We start from the raw sequence: 20,261 nt of genomic DNA, 5'->3' as shown, positions 1-20,261 counted from the left end.
CTGTGACCTTTAGGCTACAAGACCAGCTCCTTACCCATTATACTATACCGCCACCCAAATGCTCTGGCAGATATGGTAGGGGAGCTACTTGGAACTACATTTGAAGGAATTGTCATCTTTAAAATTACCATGAACTATCTTTCCCATTATAAACAGAAAGGGAGGTGGCCACTGAGAAGTTTGACAGAATCCTAAGGGAGACAGAGAACTGGCTCGGCTTCCTGAGACACAGTGTGGAGAGCCCAGCCCTGAGCGGGAAGATGCAGGCTCTTCACGACGCGGCACAAGACCAGGAGGCCCAGATCCTCCAGGTGGACCGAGACATTGAGGAAATCAAAGAGGAAAGGCGCAGCCTGCAGGACATCGTGCTCCACTTGCCCCAGGGCTGCGCGGAGGTGTCAAAGGTCTAAAAACAGTGAGAAGATCGCCGAGCAGACAATCAGTGGTCAGACAGCATGATGTGGTGTGCTCTGGATTGGATGACCTCTGACCTCTGGGAGAGAGCAATAACAGTGGGAGCAGAATAACCCTCTCCCTGCTGTTTCTACACTCATCATTGAACCCTTGCATTACTTCCAAACAGGGACTGATGCCAGTTAGATATACAAAGTAATGCAAGTGTCACATGTGGCACTGCTTTCTCACTTCTCCAGTTCTGGAATAAACGCATTGAGAGAAAGCTTTATGGAAGACTGTTACTGTGGATGCTCTATATTGCAGTCCTTTTCATGGTTTTGCAATGTCGTTTGATTAATTCAAGAACAACTAAAACACTTCTGTGAAACCTGAGACTCCAGCATATTCATTCAAGTTAAAATAATGTTGATTTAGGAAGGGGATTAGTGGAGTTCTGCCTCATCTGTTAGATTAATTTCAAAGTGAGCCATTTCTAATCAGTGCGGTTAAATTAAAAATAAGGCCTTTACCCTCTATACACTCCCTAACTAGGAACAGAGACTCAGTTTGGCTTCCTATTTTGAAGTCTTTTATTCAATTATCTGCTACATAATGGGAAAGCAATGCATTCCAGCTCCAATCAAAGCATCGGAGAAGTTTAATAGAAGGAATATCTGCTGAATAATGGATCTGTTTCAATTTGTCCATTCAGACATATGAAATGGAAGCCCTCTACTGACTGACCTTGTTCAATCTCACATATAAATATAATTTTTTTGATGAGCATAATTAAATTAATGTTCTCTGATTTTTGAGAACAGCTTTTTAAATTGTAAGTGAAGGGAAAGGTGGAAGGGGTGGGGAGATCGTATATTTTAATCATTTTAATTCTTTTCATTTTACTGTTGGTCTTCTGGTTAGTCAGGGTCATCCATTACCCATATTTTCCACATGGTGGGGCTATTACCCGCTTAGGAAAGAAGTACATGCATCACAAACATACATTTGAAATAAAAATACATTCTCAAATCTTAACCCTGAACACACTGTGTGAACTGGATATTCACTGTGGATATTTATATTTTATTTTGGATATAACAAATGTAGCATTCATATGGTTGCAGGTTCATTTAACATAAAAACAACAACAAAAAAGTTTACATGAGGGGTTCACATTTACATACAAAAATCTTCATAACAGTGATGAAAACAAATACCAGAACATATTTACCATTGTATAATTACTGGGATTATCATTGATTTCTTATGTGTAATATTCCTACTGAATGTTTAATTCATATCAGGATAAATAAAACAACTTTTCACAACCTTTCATGTATCTTTTCTGTCTGACATTTCTGGAGTCCTGTCCATCCCATTCTCACACAGCTGAAAGCAAAGATCAAAAGCAGTATGCATGTTTGTTTTGTGATTGGCCAAGAACTGTTTTCCTATGAAAAACTGGTATGATCTAGTTGAGACGATGGCAGCCAGAACACTTTTCATTACATCAGGAGAAAATAATTAATCCATCTATTTTTGAAAATTTACCACCTTATGGTCTTATCAAGCAATGCATTTATTTTGGCCTATAATTTTGTCAGCATATGAGCCTGTGTTGTTCTCCATATGAAGCAGAAAAATTTGGAAAGGAAGAAAAAAACAAATGAAGAGAAAAGCGCAATTAAACTTCCAAAAAAAGAGTGATTGATAGCATCCAGATAATATTGGATTACATTTATGAGTGACGCACAGCAACCACTTTGTGCCATAAAGTTTACAGCACATTAGCATAGGAGGAAATGGAGGAAATAACAAACCAATTAAACTCAAAACAGAGAATTACGTGGCCAGGTTGATACAGCTTAGCGTTGGCAATGGAAAGGGTCTTACTGTGTCCCTGTCATCCACAAAATAAACAAAACATGGGGACATGATTAAAACCTTTTTTAGACTAAAATGTCAACTTACAGCCATCTGTGTTATTTCATTAAACAGTATGATTTTGTTTTTTGCTGTTTTTTATATCAATTGTTCAAAATTAATTAGAGGGATACGACTCAGCCACACGGTGCCTTTAATTTATAATAAATCTGTGAACCTACAGGATTGCTTATAGAACACTAAGTGTTTTCCTTAAAAAAAAAATACTAATTTGCTGCTTATTGAATGTAACTGGTTAATCAGAGAACTAAACATAGACAACACATATAGTTCCCAAAGGAGTTGCTCTCTATTCCTAACAGATTTTTCTAGTTTTAGGAGACAGCAGAAGATACAGCAGCTCGACTGAGTAAAGTTCTGGAAAAAAAAAAAAAAAACGTGGTTCATTCAATCACTTAATTTTCAGAGATCAGCAGAGGAGAAATAACAAGACCAATAATATCACAAAAAAGAAATAATTTGAATTCAATTAACCATATAGAGGCATATATTACGAATAATTCTAAAGAGGCTGCAGATGATGTATTGGTAAACATAAACAAGTATGCATAACATCAATTTGGGAGACATTTTTTTAATATGCGATGGTACGGCCCCGTTTATAATCGCGGTGAAACGATGTGTGACTTCTTGGTGTAGTTTCAATTTACACCACCGGGGTTTGCTGATAGATTTTACGATATCCACAAGCACGCGGAGCATCAATGTGTCCGTTCCCTGGCGACCCGTGCGTTTTGGTTTAGAACCGTGTGAGGAGGAGAAGTGCGGGGAGACAGGAGCGTTAGCTGAATTTGTGATTTTCGTTCAATTTCTTTGCAAAAGCGTACAAAATGCCTTCAAATCAAAATCGACAAGGTACGTAAAAGACAAAACTACTGAAATTGTATAGCTAATCAGCTAGCCAAAGGAACGTTTAATCCAGTGACTTCCATGGGAATGTCTGCTAAGGTTAGAGCCCCATAGTGGAGGGTGGATGATATTCAAACTGAAAATTTCGTGTTTTTAACAGAATATTTTTGCAGGTGGGAAAACGTTTGGATTACTAAAAGCCCAACAAAGGGATAAACTGGAAGAAATCAACAAGGTATGGGTGAATCTTCGATTGGTAGTTATTTGCAAATGTAATAATTATATGAAAGCTAGCTTTTGGTTGCTAATGTGAGCTAGCTGTCGCTCTCCAGCTTTTTCATCGGCGTTCCATAGCTACACCGCTATCTCCTTCCTGTAGGCTATAGCTAAAATTTTGACTGGGTAACTAGAAAGCGGCAAACCAGCTACTGCAGAAGATGGCTCCATAAATTATCAAACCTTGCAATCTAGTTTATCAGTTCGCTGGCGAATTTAAGAAATTTTCCAACAAATCTGTTATTAATATGGCATCTTGTTATGCAAATTGTGTTGGCGCGTAATTCAGTAATATTTCCAACGTGAGTTTGCAACCCAACTTCCATGCAGTTGTGTCCGTCATTCTAAGAGGGTAGCTAACTGTACTAGCTGGCCAATTGTTGCATGCCTATGTCACAACTGTCGGGTTTTTGGATGGAGCACGCATTAATCCAGAATTTATTGTCTTAGTTAGCTACAAGCCATTTGTGGAGCACGCTTAGCAAGAAAAGTGAAGCGTGTATCCCACCCTTCGGTCTGACCCAGTTTACATTATCGCACGAAAGCGAGATCCCTGTGTGGTTTAAACCTTCCCCTACCTTTGACTGTACTGACCAGAGTCCCTGTAGAGCTGGTCATCTCCTTGTGTGCAGAGGGGCAACAGGTGGCCAATGGAAGAATGAGACCATTGTGTGGACTGGTTGTGTGGCACGCCATTTGAGCCGGTCTCTCACCAGTTAGCTCCTTGTCGCTACTCACACAGCTGCTCTCAGCCTGGGGCTGGCTGTTTGACAAGGAGGCCGGTGCCTGTGCCATTTGGTCTCATGAGAAGCTAAAGTGCTGAGGAAATCAGTTCGCAGTGAATAGAAGGTGGGAACAGTTTGTGCTATTTAAACATGCTTACTCGTAAGCAGCAATGTCTACAAACGGATCAACAATAGCACGCACGTATGAAGGTCAGCAGCGCACATTATTATACATTAGAATATAATAAAGCTGCTGTGTGTTGACGTGAAAAAATATAGATTACACGTACCCTAAAGAATGTTGACAGACAACCCGTGATAGATCAGTGTTTATGTATTATGTATATTTGACTGGTTTGCAGCCAGATACATATAGCCTACTTAGATTCGGAGTACTGAGTTGCTTCTGTACTTTTTAGCTGTGTCATGTTTTGGCAGTCCACTGGTCAAGTCAGACCGATTACATTGTGACAGCAACACTTACTTAAAGACATGATGTAACTTGCTGGACAGCAAATGCAACACGGGAAAACATGCAATGACCCCTTGTTCCCATCACACCAGTCATAATTAGGCCTACACTGGACTGTGTGGTGACTAGGACCTTAAACCCACTGTAGCTGACCCCAGCTAAACTGTTAATGTCACCTTAAATGGCATAGGATAATCTGTTCAGCGAATACATTACACAAACCCTTTTAAACAGAGATTTGGACTGGGTTGTTGCCTCAGTGAAGTGGTGGAGTTTTTGTCCAGTTTGCAGGCAAGTAAAACTGCTTAATACAGCTGCAGAGTCATATGAAGGTCACAGTGTGTTTGCTGACTGAAGTTCTTTTTTTTTTAACCAGAAAATTGACCTCACACAGACCAAAATCATAGCGTGCTACAAGAGGCAAGCAAGGACACATTGATAGGATTTAAACACAAAGTTAACTTGTGCATTTGTCAGAAAGCAGTGCGCTGCAGCAACTTCTAGCCTACTTATAAAAGAAAAACTTGTGGAGGTAGAATAAAGAGGATGAGAACAGGGCACATGATTGTGCACATCTAAGTGCAGTGTACTTCACTTATTTTACTGTCACTTCCAGAAAAGCTACACATTTCTTCACTTGTTCTTGCTTCTAACATAAGTGGCATAATATCGTAAAAGTTTATGTGGCTGTGAAATGTGATTCCTCTCCACAATGGTATTATTGCAGCCCGTATCTTAATATCATGAAATTGAGCAGTATTCCCACATTTGCTGATTTAATATTTGCAGCAGTTGATACTGTGTGCCCTAGTTAGGTTTCACTAGTACATGGTGTGGCTCTTTAAGGACATTATTTTGATATATGTGGGCAGTAGCTTCTGTGTTTGCAGTACTTGAGCCTGTTGTGTTTCTGTGTGGAAGGTCCCTCTGTGGCAGTTTTTTTTGCTGTTGCAGTCGTTTTGTATCTAAGTTGACTCAGGCTCATGGCCGTGCTACTTTTGAAATGGTTTCTTTTGTCAGTACATCCCACACATACCCTTACACCACTGTACACACAATAGCTTACTCTTGTACACACACACACACACACACAGACACACGCTCACTTACTCACTCACTCACTCAGTCACTGAAGCCCTCAGAAATGCAGGTCACCTCTGGCTCCACTCATGAATCTCTCTTGGGTTTTGCTGACTGCCTCTGCTCCACATGAGCAGCCAGCTCACTATTTTAATAAACTGAGGAATCTGCTGCAGGATGAACGTTAGCTGGGCTCCCAGCACACATGGCCCTCATCCAGTGGTTTCATGATAATACCAGTGCTCCGGGAGAGGTCGGCCATGACATCCCCCTCACACCAATGTGCAGCTTTTGCTGGGAAATGAATAGTTCATTCCTTTCCTGCCAAAGTTGTCTCCTACACCACTCCCACATAACTTTGTTTCTGCTCTGCTCCATTCCTCGGGAGTGGGGGAATTTGACATGTCATCTGGCGACCTGTCAGCACCCTCATAGTCCAGCCCTCAGGCCGACCCAGAAACTGCAAGGACTTGAGTACGCTGCTCTGGTTGGGCAATAATTGCTGTTATCGTGCATGAGCTCTTTCTGGTGAACTTTGGTTTGGAAGCCCTGTGAGTGTGGTGTTTGTCCACTTCTCAAGAGTACCTGAGCTTCCAGTCTTCAGTCTCATATAAACACAGTATTAGGCTATACATTTTAGAGTGAATTTGTGCTTGTGTTGAGGAATACCAAATGTTCCACTCTCAGAGCCTCTGCCTTATTTTAATACCAGTTTTCTGTGTATATAAATATTATTTATTTGCGGGTGAAGTACCCTCACTGAAGATAAAGCCTAGTCTCCAAGTGCAAACAGTTGCTGCTGGCTAGCTTACTATTATGTGAAATGTTTGTAACAAGCCAGTCCTTTGATCTCATACCAGCAGCATGACTAGACAATACAGGTGCAAGTGTTAATATTGATTAAAGCAAACGGATTTTAAAATAATTAGCCTAGGCCTGTTCCTTCTGGTCCTTTGTTTATGTAGCAGTGTCTGTTCGGTCTGTGTTAGCGGACTAAGAGGTTGGGCTCCTTCTATAATGAGTATTTACAGTTTCACTTCTCATAGACATCCCATTAAAGGAACTACATGGAAAGTGACACTGACTCTGACTTTGATGAGACCAAACCTACCCTATCAGTGGTGGTATTGAAGCTCATTTTCATTGCATTGGGTCTATAAAGTACAAAAGTGCCCAGTCATAAAGATAACAATTTACTGAAACAACTATGCCCCCCCCCCCCCCCCCCCCCCCCCCAGCCATTGTCTCATAGTCTGACATTCTCAGGGCTGGCACAAGCTTACGGCATACAGCAGAGTGGCTTGTTAATGTTTCTTCAGCATTTATGACCTTGACACTGCTTGCATTCCACACCTCTTCCTCACTCCTCTGCAGCACTGACCTCTGACATCGATCCCTGTTCAGAGATCAGTGCTGATGAGGACAACAGAGAGGGAGCAGTTAGCATTGCAGCGAGGTGTGTTTCAACAGCCCCCCCCCCCCCCACCTCCCCCATTGTTGCCATGGGTACTATCTGGGGCACTTGGAGTGACACAGGCTGCTGTGAATGGTTTGACTCCACATTTGGAGGCCCTCATTCTTGGCTTATTTTTCATTAAAAGTCACGTTTCTATCCTGCTTCAAATGCACAAGCTAAGCTGACAAAACAAAAACAAGGCAAATAGCCCTGAAAATGGGACCAGGGACACAGAAAGCAGAGCTCTTTTACACACTGCTTGATAAAGAGAAACATACTGGGTTTCAACTGATTGTTACTGTGGCTTAAGGGCTGAAGAACTACATCCCTTCCTGGTGGACACATGAATCCCACAAGCTCCTCCAAGCCCCCAGCCCCCCAGCTGCATGTGAGCCTTCTGTTTGAACATATATCTGCATGTCAAATATTCTTACATATTCTTTGTTTCCCTTATTTATTCTGCAGGAGTACCTTGAGGACCAAAAGTACAGTGATGAGGAAGACCTGGCCGAGAAGCTGGATTCCTTTAAAAGTAACTTTTATGCTTGGAAGGCCTAGACTAGAGCACTGCCACTAGATTGCAGTACCTTGCTCTTTGTATGGCATGGTGGCTGATTGGCATAGGAGTAGTTCAGATGACATCCAAATGTTTATAATACTTAGAAAAGCTAGCATATAGGTATTTTCAAAAGACTTTACTTTGCATGAAAAGCTAAGACTAGTATAGGAAATATTCATTAGAAGATCCTAAAAACAGTTATTTTTCATCTGTCCATATACAGATGTTTATGGTTGTGGTGAAGGGCACAGTGGTGAGTCTTTGGGGGTTAGTGTACCCTAAGCCTACATCATTCAAGGGATTTCTTGCAGCTTTAGTTCCTTCTTGTACACTGAATAATTTATTTAAACATTCCTTCCCCTGCTTTGCTGGGTAGGTCTGGCCTTTTTTTGGCCCAAGAGGCCTGCAGTGGGAAAGCAGCTGTGGTAGTGAAGGAATGCAGAACGTCAGATTTGCTGGACGTGTGCTGCGGTTCTTCCTGTTTATTTGCTTAGCCATGACTCAGTGAGAACACGCGGTTTTCCTGGTTACCAGGCTCAGATTTAGTTAAAAAAACACACTGAGGTTTAAGGCAAACCCCCATCGTCCCAGTGCATATATTTTATGATGATTACCTACAGCTTTGCAGACAAGAATGTAAACAGTATGTTGGGCAGAAAGAGGCTGGAGCCATGTTTTTTTTTCCTTTGGATATTTATCAGAAAAGGAAAGGCTGACACCCTCAGGAGAATAGTCTCTCTGCTTCAGCACATTTCTCACTGCTCTTGGTGTAAGCTGCTCACAAGCATGTAGCTAGATGAGAACTTTAGGAATGGGTGGAAGAAGAAGAGTAGAGGAGAGAATCCATAGCCAGCACACTTCCTCCCACAGCTTTTTACCCCCACCACAGATGTGTGAATTGCATTTGTTTCATTCGCCGTGCTCACCTGAAAAGATCTACCGTTGAGGATGGAGAGAGGCCCAGAGCGAGGAGAATTCTGGGAACTCATACTCCTCCTCCCGAGGAAGCGATTGTTTGTTCGCGACGGATGTGTGCGCTTTCGGCCGAGGGGCCTGTGGGCGGGACAGCCCTGCGCGAATGAGGAGGGGCAGTCGGGGGACACACAGGCCCTCCTTGTGATAGGACAGGGTGGAATTTGGGGGCCCTGTGCCCAGAGTTCATTAACAACATTGGCATTGTTCCCAGCTCACACGGTGACACAGTTACAGGGCTCAAGTCTGCCTCTAAACAGTCTGTCCATTGTAACCAGGCCTGCTATGGGTTAATCCAGTGATCTATCTTAATAGCTCCACTAGGCACAGAGAGTGAGTGCCTGGCAAGCAGCTCATTGTGTTTCAATTAAGGCACCTAAGAAATATCTTCCGTAGAAAACAGGTTCAAACAGGAGCGGCCGCCTTTCAAAAGTGTTGCATGCTCGGTGTGTAGACGTTTGTTTTTCACTGAGAGCGGGTGTTTGAATGTGCTGTACAGTGTGTGCTTTGTTCCTGCCTTCAGAACCATTTGCCTTTCAAATGCCACTGTTACGGAGGCGATCGCATTGTAATTATGAGGATATTGTGCAGCTCAGTTGCCAGGCGCTGTTAACGGAAACGGACGAATGGATGGGAAACGGTCTAGCTTTCTCATGGTTAGACATTTATGAGATTTCTTTTGGGACCTTCAGCTAAAGCAGCATCACATTATCACAGCAGAAAATAATAATGAAAAGTGATATGTAGCAATAGCAATCTATTGATAATGATGAAAAATGTAAATATTTAAAATTACTTAAAATATTAAATATTTACTTTTATTTAATCAAGAAGAGAAGCTTTCATTACTTTTGTTGCATTATGACCATATTTGTATAGCACATACTGAAGCAGAATTATCAAGTAACTTTTTTTATGGATTGATTTCAGTAAGTGTAAGGCAAAAAATGCAGCATAATTCTGTTTAAATTTGAAAGCCATAAGCTTCAGGAGGGTGTTGAGCACTCCAGTCTCCCCTGCTTTCACAGCCACGTGCTGTATGCACTTATTCTGAAGGTAGCTCTACTGATAGTAAGTTGAAGTGCTGAACTGTAGTAAAATGAGTTTCAGCGCAGACAGAAGATGTTTTGCTAAGAACAAGGTGCTCAGTAGGCCACAGGGAAGTGATAAAGGGGGAAAGACATTTTAATTTGCCAAGTAATTTATTTGGAGTGTGTCTCCGCTACTTACATCATACCTAAACATGCAGCATTTAATTCAGACTTTTGTGTGAAGTGCTGAGAGAGATACTGAAATAAAGTGTTCATAACGCAACATCCTTATAAAATATAGGCCACAGGGTCAAACATCCCCTAGATATTGCGATACTGCTATTCAAATAAACAAGTCGGGGCCGCTATTTTTTGCATGAACTCTTTTTATTAAATTTGTCCCCACCTCTTGCTCTAATTTGGCTTGAATGTTGACGAGGTCACCCAAAGCAGTTGCTGAAATCAGCATCAGTGGGTCATTTACAAAGTTACTTCAGTCAGCAGTCTGAATGGTCATTTAGATCATTTAGCTACTAAGATTTAAGACTCACCTAGAAAACTTTATAATATTCTAATATTCGCTTACCAAGTCATTCTGTGAATTTTAATTAAAAATTTGCACATCTTTAATTGCTTAGAGGAGTGACATTACTCTTGACAACCTCTTCTACAGAAATGCAGTGACAGTTTTTCCCACATCACATGACAAGAGAATCAAATACATTCTCGTTAACATAGTTAATTTGACTGTCTAGCAACATGATTTGCAAGGAGTCTTCTTGTGAGTTCTTAAGTAATGTAAATGTGCACACTTTTATAATAATCGATTACTGTTTTAACCACTCCTGTTTATTTGTATAGTAATGCCACTCTATAAGTGAATTACACTTGTACAAGTTTAGTTTAATATTTAGCACTGAAGAACTTTGATTCTCTCGTGTGTCCAGTCCCTTCACTCTGCACAGGCCTGTGTGAGAGGGCGTTCATTCACACGTTACCCATGGCTCTGATCAGGACAGTCTGGCCCTTGAGGGCTCATTACCGCTGCCTTTGTTCCCCTGTCAGCCCTACCCTGAGCCTGTCTGGCCCACCTGCCGGGCAGCTGGCTCTGTCTTCTCATGCCTCCCGTCAGCTCACCTCTCTGCTGTCAGTGCACGGAGGCGCGGGGGGGGGGGGGGGGGGGGGGGGGGGGGAGGGCGTGGCTGAGCTCCCTGCTACTCTGCTATTGGACATTCCAGGGCTTGTTTTCCCCTGGTCTCACTTCTGCTCAGCTTGACTAGCCTCACTGCTCGATGGCTCCCGACGGCCCGTTAGCTCACGAGCGGGATCGTCAGCGCTTGGTTCCGAACGGCTGGCCCAGGCTGCCACTGTCTCCCATCCGGAGACCAGCCTGTACCGGCCCTGCTGTGATCTGTCCCAGAAACATGTGTCCCAAAGCTTCCCCACACCACTGTCTGTAGCCAGTGTCCACTGCGAGGCAACAAATACATATTTTTCTCTCTTTCAGGCAAATACGCAGAATTTGATCTCAATGACCAGGGAGAGATTGGTGAGTGTATGATCACTGTTCACATTGATTCACAACAAAATGAGCAACATTGATGCATCGACTCAGAACAAGCATGTCTGTGTGTTAAACCTAAACGGACATGGTTTGATTGTCCAACAAAAGAAGAAATGAAAAGTGTATATCCACAAAATAATGTGCCGGATCGTACAATAATCATTTTAGTTTCTGTTCTGTTTAGTCATAAAGGAAGAATCCTTTCAAGTTGTTAAATGCATCTGTAGTTTTGTGAAAATGTCCCCACTAATAAAAACCAGAACATGGCCATGATCTGTAAGTCTATTAACACCATTTGCCTTGCAGAAAATTAAGAAGTCTCCAAAATGTATTTCATGCAATGTGTGTATATTCACTTCAAATAAAATCCAATCCAATCTAACAAGTGCAGGTGGCAATGAAAAGTTGTAGACTTCTTTTGATATCCTTTAATTAATCACAGTGTGACTTCACAGTTGTGTGTATTCAGTGCCACTTGCCTACTAATATGATTCAAGGGTTTGGTAAAGTTTTGTCATTTAAAACACCATAATTCCATGTTGCATTGTTTTCTAGATGAAACCTAAACACTGAGCTGTTATTTGAATCAGTGTGAGTTGTTGTGTTAAATACATGAATCAAAAGTGTGCTAAATAATGTTTTCTAGCTGTGCTGCAGGCTTTTTTTTTTTTTTGTAAAAATAATTGTACGTGTTATTCATTTAAAATGCTGTGGTAATCTGTGAATCTCAATAAAAACGTGTTGATGTTGATAGGTTGCCTTGGGAGTTCAGGGTTTGCCTAACAGTGAATATGATGGTGTGAGAGGCTCCCCATAGGGACTTGCAATGAAAAACAACTGAACATGCATATTCACTACTGACTCACTTTTGTGATCATGTCTATACTGCATGCGTGATGAGCTTTTACATGATCATGTGTGTGTGTCAGACATGATGGGGCTCAAAAGGATGATGGAGAAGCTGGGAGTGCCAAAGACTCACCTGGAGATGAAGAAGATGATCTCAGAGGTGACAGGGGGCAGCAGTGACACCATCAACTACAGAGACTTTGTCAAGATGATGCTGGGAAAGCGCTCAGCTGTTCTAAAGCTGTGAGTATATGGTGTGTGTGTGTGTGTGTGAGTGTGTGAGTTACGCCATGTGAGGAGGAGTAGGTGCATTGGTCCCCATATTATATTTCAGACTGGAGAGTGGCCACTGGCTACACTTTTGTTAACACAGATCCAGGTTTGCAACATTTCTGTTGCACATGGTCTGTTTCATGTTAGGTTGCAAAAATTATGGCAGACTAGGCAACCCTGGCCCTAGATTGCCAGTGATGTTTTTGGGTTTTGTTCCATCCAAGCATGATTGCACTTCAGTCAGGACAACGCACATATTCAAATATATTAATGAATACACTATGTAATTATTCTGGTTTGGCACTTTAAGTACTTTTGTGCATGCACCAGAATCAATCAAGAATCGATGAAAGGAGGAGAAACGCTGCAGAACCAATTGATACAACAAAAGTTCTCCACGCCACTTAGGGGGAGTACGATGTAATGTACTTTCGTACAGAGAGGAACACATCACGACTGAAATAGACTTGTCAGCTGGAGTTAGTAACTAATGTTAACTAGTTTAGTTTTACGCGGTTAACTGCTGTGAGGTGACACAAATATGCTAGTTCGCTAACTTGTGTCACCGCACACCAGCTAATAACCCACACTTCACAAGATTATTATTATTACTTAAATAATAAATAACAAATTTGTGATGATCATATAAAAAGGGTTATTTTGATGTATTCATATTTTATTGCCTACCCATGTCTCTGATCTCTTCCTGCTGCCAAGGCAAATGCAGTATTGTAGTATTACAGTGCGAGCCATTGCATGGTCATCTGCAATGTGGCTATCTAGCATGCAAGTTCTGTTGCAAATAACATACATTTGTGGCCATTCACATATTTTGGGTGAGGTCAGCCATTTTTTTCTCAATTTAAATTACAGTCCTGAGGCCATTTTTTGATGCATCAGAATTTCCTTCACAATTTAACATTACGTTTATTCGGGAGACGCTTTCATCCAAAGCGATGTACAATAAGTACATACCGAAGGTCATTGGGTCAACTACAAAACACAGGTCTGATAAGGTACAATACCATATAATAATACAGCAACACAGCAACGTGCTGTAGGTCACGCATGGAAAATTTGGTGAGAATTGGGTTTTTCAAAAAATATAAAATGGCAGAAAATCCAATATGCTTTAGTGCCACCTAGAGTGTCACTTACATGGGTGTCATGCATAATAAATTGGCAGCCATACCGTGCATGCCTTCCAAATTTGTGAGTTTTTGAGTATGGGAAAGGAGTGAAAATTTAGCGAGGGGTGGAAGATAAATAAGAAGAATCTGAGCAAGAACAATAGGGGTCCGACGCATCCTTGGTGCTTGGGCCCCTAAATGTCAGGAACATCAGGTGTGTGTTGCTTTATGGCGTATCAGTTGTTATGTGTGTACAAGCTGTGGAGACCATATATCGGGCAAATCCTCTTGTATAATCCCATGTCCATTCATTATTTCTCCTCCATTTGGTCCTCAACCTGTCAGCTGACTTGGCAAAATGAGGATGACCTCACCTAAACTGGTGGAATCACTCGCGACCAATGAGCTCACTGCGACCTGTCCCCAGACAGACTGAAGGGAGTAGATACTCTTATAAGCGATTCATGTAATTACGTAACTGATTTGTAATGCTGTTTGTCCTTCCAGAACTGTAAGAAGGAACATTGGTTGTTCTAGTATTTTAACAGGAGCATGAATTACGTGGGAAAAGAAACACAACTGCAGAGTGCTGCTCTGACATAACCTTGTGGTAGCTTACTTGACAGAAAACTTTCATAGTTTTCCCCATTAGCCACACCAGAAGGGTATATATAATGAAAAGTATTGTGGCTTTTTGTTGCAAACAAGCAAAGAATTGGTGTGCTGCCTTCAAAGAGAAAACCTTTAGAAGATGCATTTTCAGAAACCTTTTGTAATATGCAAATTGAAGACATTGGCAGGACACATTTACATCGTGCTCTGATTCTGATACTAAAATCTTATCTGCGGATCGACAGAATGCTAATGCTGGATCATTTTATCCGCAAGCATGCTGAACACAAATGCACACAGCTCTCAGTGTACCTCCCAGCATGGCAGAGGATAATGCTGTGAATTCAAGTGCAGAATCCTAATATTAGATGTCATGCTGTGGACTAATCCTGGCTTCAGGGTTTTCCTTTCCTCTTGCACAATTTCAGTTCCTTTTTTGCCTGCATTAGATAAGGCTTCATTCACCAGCTCCATAGTGCTGTGAGAGAAAGAATGTAATGCTGCCTCCTTAAACCTCCTTTGTCTGCAAACTGGAAAAAAAAAAGTTTTGTTTCTGCTGCCTCTTGCTGTGCTTGGCATCAGTTTGGATGCCCTCCAAGTTGGCAGGAGAAATCTGCAACTGGGGTTTCCCCCCCCCCTCTCTCTCACATACACTCAATCTCTCTTTCAATTTTCTCTCCCGCACAAAGAAAAAAGGGGATGGATCAATTGAAGGGACAATTAGGCTTCTGTAATTACAGGAAAAAATAAGTTCAGTCTTAACAAATGAGGGTTTGTGGAGGACTTCATTGTGCATGATTGCCAACTGAGTGCCAGAGTACAGACTAATTGCTTGCACACAATGACTCTACGCAAATCCTGTCTTTGTTGCAAAGACCTTAATAGAGTTTATAAAACAAAGCTCGAGCAGAGTGTAAATGAACCCGCAACAGATAAGATACAAGTGTCATGTCAAGCGTAGTGTTGAACCCAGCTCTGTAAACCTCAGTTTAGTATTACCGACTGTATGAGGGTAGAGCACTCAGGAATGGGCAAAGGAATGCGGAGGTGGGGTACTGGTTGGGGGGAAGTTTCCTCCGACTCTCAAACTTTAATTATTGCTTGTAGATTGTCAGGGACTGGCAGAAAAAGCAGCCTGTGGCAGAGGAAATCCTGAGATGCCAATTACCATGCCTAGCCACCCAGATAATCCTGGACATGAGAGAAATCTCGCAGCCCTGACGAGGGCATTAAACCTGTTTAAGTTGTCATACAGGACGTTGATTAGTGGTGATTTAGCCAGCAGGTGGGATCCTACGCACAGGCAGGGCAGTGTGGGAAGACTGAGAAACGAGGAGAAGTGTTTTACCGTAGATGAGCTAGGCTCGGCTAGCTCTTCACAAGGGAGTATAATTTCCTGTGCGCTAGTTTATCTGCGGGGATCAGTGCACTTACAGGCTTACGGAAGCTTTGCAGAGGTGAGCCAAGAAAGGAAAGTAAAGACGTTTGCTTTGAATAGAACTGTCTGCCCTCTCTGTCATTCAGGGATAAACCTTGTCAGCGCCCGCAGAGCAGCGTCCCGTGTTGAGAAGCAAGTCCCTCATTAACGCAGCGGGACGTCCAGGAGCTCATCTGCAGAGGGCCTCGCAGCTGTTAGGCACCAAAAATCATATTTAATTTCAATCTGGAGCCTTTTTCCCCCTGACCTACACCGTGCACTCATTTAGGAAGGAATGGTTCCTGCAGTCTACACTAGTGAGATAAAATGCATTTCAAGAAGATTTGACAGTTGTCTGATAACAGATCGGCATCGGTACAGAGAAGGTCTATGCATGGTGGTAATGAGACTATCGGTTTTAAGGGCTTAGTGACATAACCTTTATCAGTGAAAAATGGTCCTGTTAATCTGAGTAGCATAGTATTGCCATGGAGCCTACGATCCACTCTTAGTCATAATATGAGCTGTTTGCCTCTTGGGTTCAGCTTGGAAAAATATGCGATGTGCCTGTATACTCAGTTGCTAAACTAGTGTTCCAAGTGGGATTTGAAACAAGGCACCTTTCATATAAATTGCTGGACAGATCGCTGCTGGGATCTATTCAAAATACACCTTGGAAAAGTTGCAAAACCTAATAATCTAATCCAGATGTGCCCACTGTGTGCAGTAAATTTGGTAACTGGAGACTAGAAACAAGTCAGAAATGTGCAGCAATCATGATTCAAATGAATAAAATATGTACTGTTGCATGCAAGTAAATGTAGTAAAAAACTGAAACCTTCAAGCACTGCATGTGTTGTTTTGCTAACAGCTCCCGAGGCTGAATCTGACAAGATTTACAATATGCACATGTTCATCTGTCAGTGCATCAGACTGTAAGTTCAGTCTTGAGGGTTACAGCAACTGCTGTGTCATCCGTACTGCCCTCCAGTTTGTCAGGATGTGGAAGCCTCTCCCTCTTCCTCCACTCCCTTATGGAATGTGGTGCTGTGTGACACATCTTGGATTTCCCACCCAATTGCTGTGTCTGTTCCAGGGTGATGATCTTCGAGGACAAGGCTAACGGGGGCAGCTGTAAGCCAGATGGTCCCCCGCCCAAGAGGGACATTGCCAGCCTGCCGTAGATGAAGACCAGTGCCAGGGATTCGGGGACCAGGGATCACCCCAAAGCCCACAGTTCCAGCAGGAGTCTTCAGTCTTTCAGGAGTGTATAGCCTTATTGCGAGTCAGGCTTTCAGACTCGAGGAGAACTGTTGTGCGAAAGGTTCTTTCTCCATTCAAAGGTGTGGCAAAGCATATATATTTACTGTGAAGAAGTAATGCAAAGTAGCTTTTATATGACAAGACAAATGTATATATTTATATTAAGGATGATGAAATTAATATTTTTGATGACCATTCTCCAGCTTGCAGTAAACCCCTGTTTTTTTTATTAAAAAGCTGCACAGTGACATTGTGGGAAGATAAGAAAACTGAGTCTGAGTGAGTGTAGATTAACACTACTGGTGGAGTTTGCTGGTGAAAAAGGGGTTTGATGTCCACAATGTGTAATTCTCAGCACTTGTGTATATGTAATCCTGCATTCTACTTGAGGCATGAGGCTTATGCTCCACTGACATGCGTATCGCTGGTTTCCGAAGGGGAACGCACATTATGGAGCAGCTTAAAGGAGTGGTGGGCTTTGCACAGCCTCAGTAAGGGAAATCCAGCAGGCTAGGGACCCGCTCATTGACAGCTTTCTGCACTGCGTGGGATTTCCACTACGGGATTCAAATCCTTCTCCGCTTATTCAACTTATTTTTGGCCAGTCTGTCTGCTCTCCATAATGCAGAAAGTGCCAAGAGAATACTGGTGGACATACAAATGAAATGGTCTTTATGTCACCTCAGAGTTATGTGCTGTAGGGTTGGCAGGCTTGAAAAGCGCAGTGTAGAAATAGTGTTAATTGCTTCACACAAAGCACATTTTTAACACCCCACACTTTGGTCTTGGTCACAGTTGTGGGCCAGAATCGGGTGCGATTAAGGTTCATTCGTTTTCCTTTGCTGGGTGACCTAAATGCATTAGCATGTGCTCACCTTAGAAAGAGTTGTCTCATGCCAAGGTCAGACACTCTTTAAGTGGCAAGTATGGGGGTTATACTGATATAATGTTTGAACCCATGTTGTAGCCACAGTTTTTTGATAGTGCAGCAAAGTCTCAATTTTAGTTTACAGATGGATTATTCTGATTGGATTAGGATGACATTATACCTCAGCATTGTGTTTCTAGTCCTCAAGTATCATGTGAAAAAAGGTGTTACAGCTAAAGTGCCTAACTGAAGATGGAGCTCATTTAGTTATGGAGAATGGATAGTGAAACAAGTGGGAACACTAATTACTTTCAAAATGACCATCTGGTTTGTTTTGTGAGAGGGGATTCAAAATCAGTTTGTCCTATCTGTTTAAAAGTAAGTGTTGGGTGTGATTAGAACATTCCACCGATAGTTTGACATAGCAGTTCCATCTGTACAGCCACAATGTAAATCCCACACATTGCAGTACCCCACCCTTCCAAAGCGTTCCTATCTCTATAGCTCAGTTGTCTTTGTCATCACCCAAATGTGTCAAAACTGACTCACTGCTCTGTTCATGGAGATACTTATTCATCTGTATAGAGATTTATTTTACTTTGTGCCTCTTTTTTCTCACTTGTATTAAACCCAGAACAGTAACTGCAGTGCTTTGTAATTTATTAGCGAGGTATTTTTAATTTAATGATAGTTTGATTTTATTTTAGTAATTAGTATTAAATTAACTTGTTTAGTACCAGGTCTATTACCCTGTAAGATGCGTATGTTTTGCAAAACACCAAAGGAAATAAAGTTCTTACTGTAACAGTCAAACTTGTTTTTGCTGTGTATGTTGTTGTTCTTGAGAAAATGCTTTGTTGTGGGAAATATTTTTTTAGCTGGATATTTCTGTTTTTCTGTGTATATGCTAAGAGGTTTCAGGAAAACATTTTATATTGTAGTAGTGTGTTGTGTAACTGTGTTTTGTGTATTTTGGGAATTTTTGAATTGTGTTTGGCTCCGAAACATTTTGGCCTAGTCTTCATGTCCTAAAATGGTATTTGGATAAACAAACGTAGAAATGGCCTGTCTTCAGGGTTGAAACGCAAACTTTTTTGTTCTGCTGTTTTAGAATGCACACTTTTTATAGTATAGTACAGCTATACACACCCTTACCTGTAAAAAGAGCCATTTCTGCCCAAAAATATAGGAAAGTATTTATCCTTTGTATGACATCATATCTTGGAAGTGCATTGTCAGATCCGTATTGAAATCATATTGAGCAAGTCTGTAGAAAATATTTGAATTGTTTTTATTTTGGCAGTGAAGTCCTATTAAACATTAAAGGGTATGCTGTGAGGAAGGCTGTTTTTGAAAACTAAAGAAATGGTTTACAGTTGCGGTGTTGCTCTACAGAGGAGAGAAGGGAGGGACTTTGCAGTGGATCATGGAGTCATTGGCTTTGGTTTGAGGAGAAGGGACAGGCAATCACAATGTCTCACTGAGTATGAAAGTCAGGAGTGACACCTTGGCCTTTTCCCCAGTTTTGATCACACGCTTACGGTGTGGGTCGGAATCCAGGTTTTTTAGGTTAGAGACGCAAGCAAGAGTTTGAGTGAGTGGGTCAATTACAATGTCCAATGCTGCATCTGGGGTTCACTGAGAAACTGAGTAGTCAAGAAAAATAACCATTAACTGTGATTTATAGGTCTTTCATAACTGGAGATCAGTTTGGCTCGACAAGTGATAACGTTTTTCCTGAGCATTGCTCCTAATCATGTCTTTGGCATGTACAATATAAATCTCAGTTACATTAATACTGGAACAACAAAACACTTAAAATCTGATATCTGTATAGTATCTGGTTAAATGTGATTATTGAATTATGGGACATTGAGTTTTAATTTAAAACATTTTTGACAGGACAGAATACATTTTTCATGCACTTATGTATTAGAAGTACTATGTATTTTTTTCTACAACATACAGAAGGCATAATGACATGCTACTGTCATCCCCACCACTAGAGATGGATAATGATGAATCGGGCAGGTGTGGTTGAAGAGGATTCTTGCTGTCAGTTGAATTTTGTATTTTCAACAGTGACAGGCTATGAGATGTCAAAAAGTGGTAGGATCTTTGATAGGCTATAGTGTGTGGTCCACACAAAAGCCACTTTCTTTTGTTGTAACAAAATATTTATACCATTTTTGAAATTCATGTAAAATCTGAGATAATCACAAAGCCTAGTAAAAGATTACAATCATTTTTTGTAGCCTCTCCTGTGTTTTGCAGTTAACAAGGTTGAAAATGACTCATCTATATTGGAATGGTCTTTTTTTTTTCTCTCTGTTGTTATTAACTGAAGTGATGTATGTGCCTTGTCATGTGGCGTACATATTGCCCTACAGAGAGAAATACCGGCCTGGTTTTTCATCTTCTGTCATAAATGTGTATACACTAAACCTGCCCAACTGAATTGTCCAGTTTACTCGCTCAATATTGCCTATTATTTTTTTAAAAAGAGCAAGTATAATTCATTTCAT

At 41.4% G+C, this 20,261-nt stretch overlaps 2 protein-coding genes across 2 annotated transcripts in view; both read left to right on the top strand.

Annotated features, from left to right (window-relative positions):
- The window catches only part of lamc3 (laminin, gamma 3), a 70,403-nt gene extending 68,672 nt beyond the window's left edge, over positions 1–1,731 (top strand). Inside the window, exon 28 of the mRNA XM_035392197.1 lies at positions 157–1,731. Within this exon, the coding sequence (XP_035248088.1) occupies positions 157–410 (254 nt within the window). The 3' untranslated portion in view covers positions 411–1,731. The remainder of the gene's footprint in view (positions 1–156) is intronic.
- Positions 1,732–3,011: 1,280 nt separating this feature from the next.
- aif1l (allograft inflammatory factor 1-like) lies at positions 3,012–18,553 on the top strand. Its single transcript, XM_035391815.1, has 6 exons — positions 3,012–3,195; positions 3,363–3,424; positions 7,664–7,730; positions 11,268–11,309; positions 12,254–12,416; positions 16,702–18,553. Exons 1-6 carry the CDS (start codon positions 3,171–3,173, stop codon positions 16,787–16,789), a joined length of 447 nt encoding a protein of 148 aa, XP_035247706.1. The 5' UTR covers positions 3,012–3,170; the 3' UTR covers positions 16,790–18,553.
- The last annotated feature ends 1,708 nt before the right edge of the window (positions 18,554–20,261 follow it).

Source organism: Anguilla anguilla, chromosome 14, assembly GCF_013347855.1.
Source record: "Anguilla anguilla isolate fAngAng1 chromosome 14, fAngAng1.pri, whole genome shotgun sequence".
Classification (NCBI taxonomy): domain Eukaryota; kingdom Metazoa; phylum Chordata; class Actinopteri; order Anguilliformes; family Anguillidae; genus Anguilla; species Anguilla anguilla.
The sequence above is the reverse complement of the archived record's forward strand: the minus strand, read 5'-3'. Positions and strand labels throughout refer to the sequence as shown.

Excerpts from the sequence above, each read along its gene's own strand:
- aif1l (XM_035391815.1), top strand. The coding sequence starts at position 3,171 with ATGCCTTCAAATCAAAATCGACAAG. Across the intron at positions 3,425-7,663 it reads AACTGGAAGAAATCAACAAG|GAGTACCTTGAGGACCAAAA; the intron begins GTATGGGTGAAT and ends TTTATTCTGCAG. Across the intron at positions 7,731-11,267 it reads GAAGCTGGATTCCTTTAAAA|GCAAATACGCAGAATTTGAT; the intron begins GTAACTTTTATG and ends TCTCTCTTTCAG.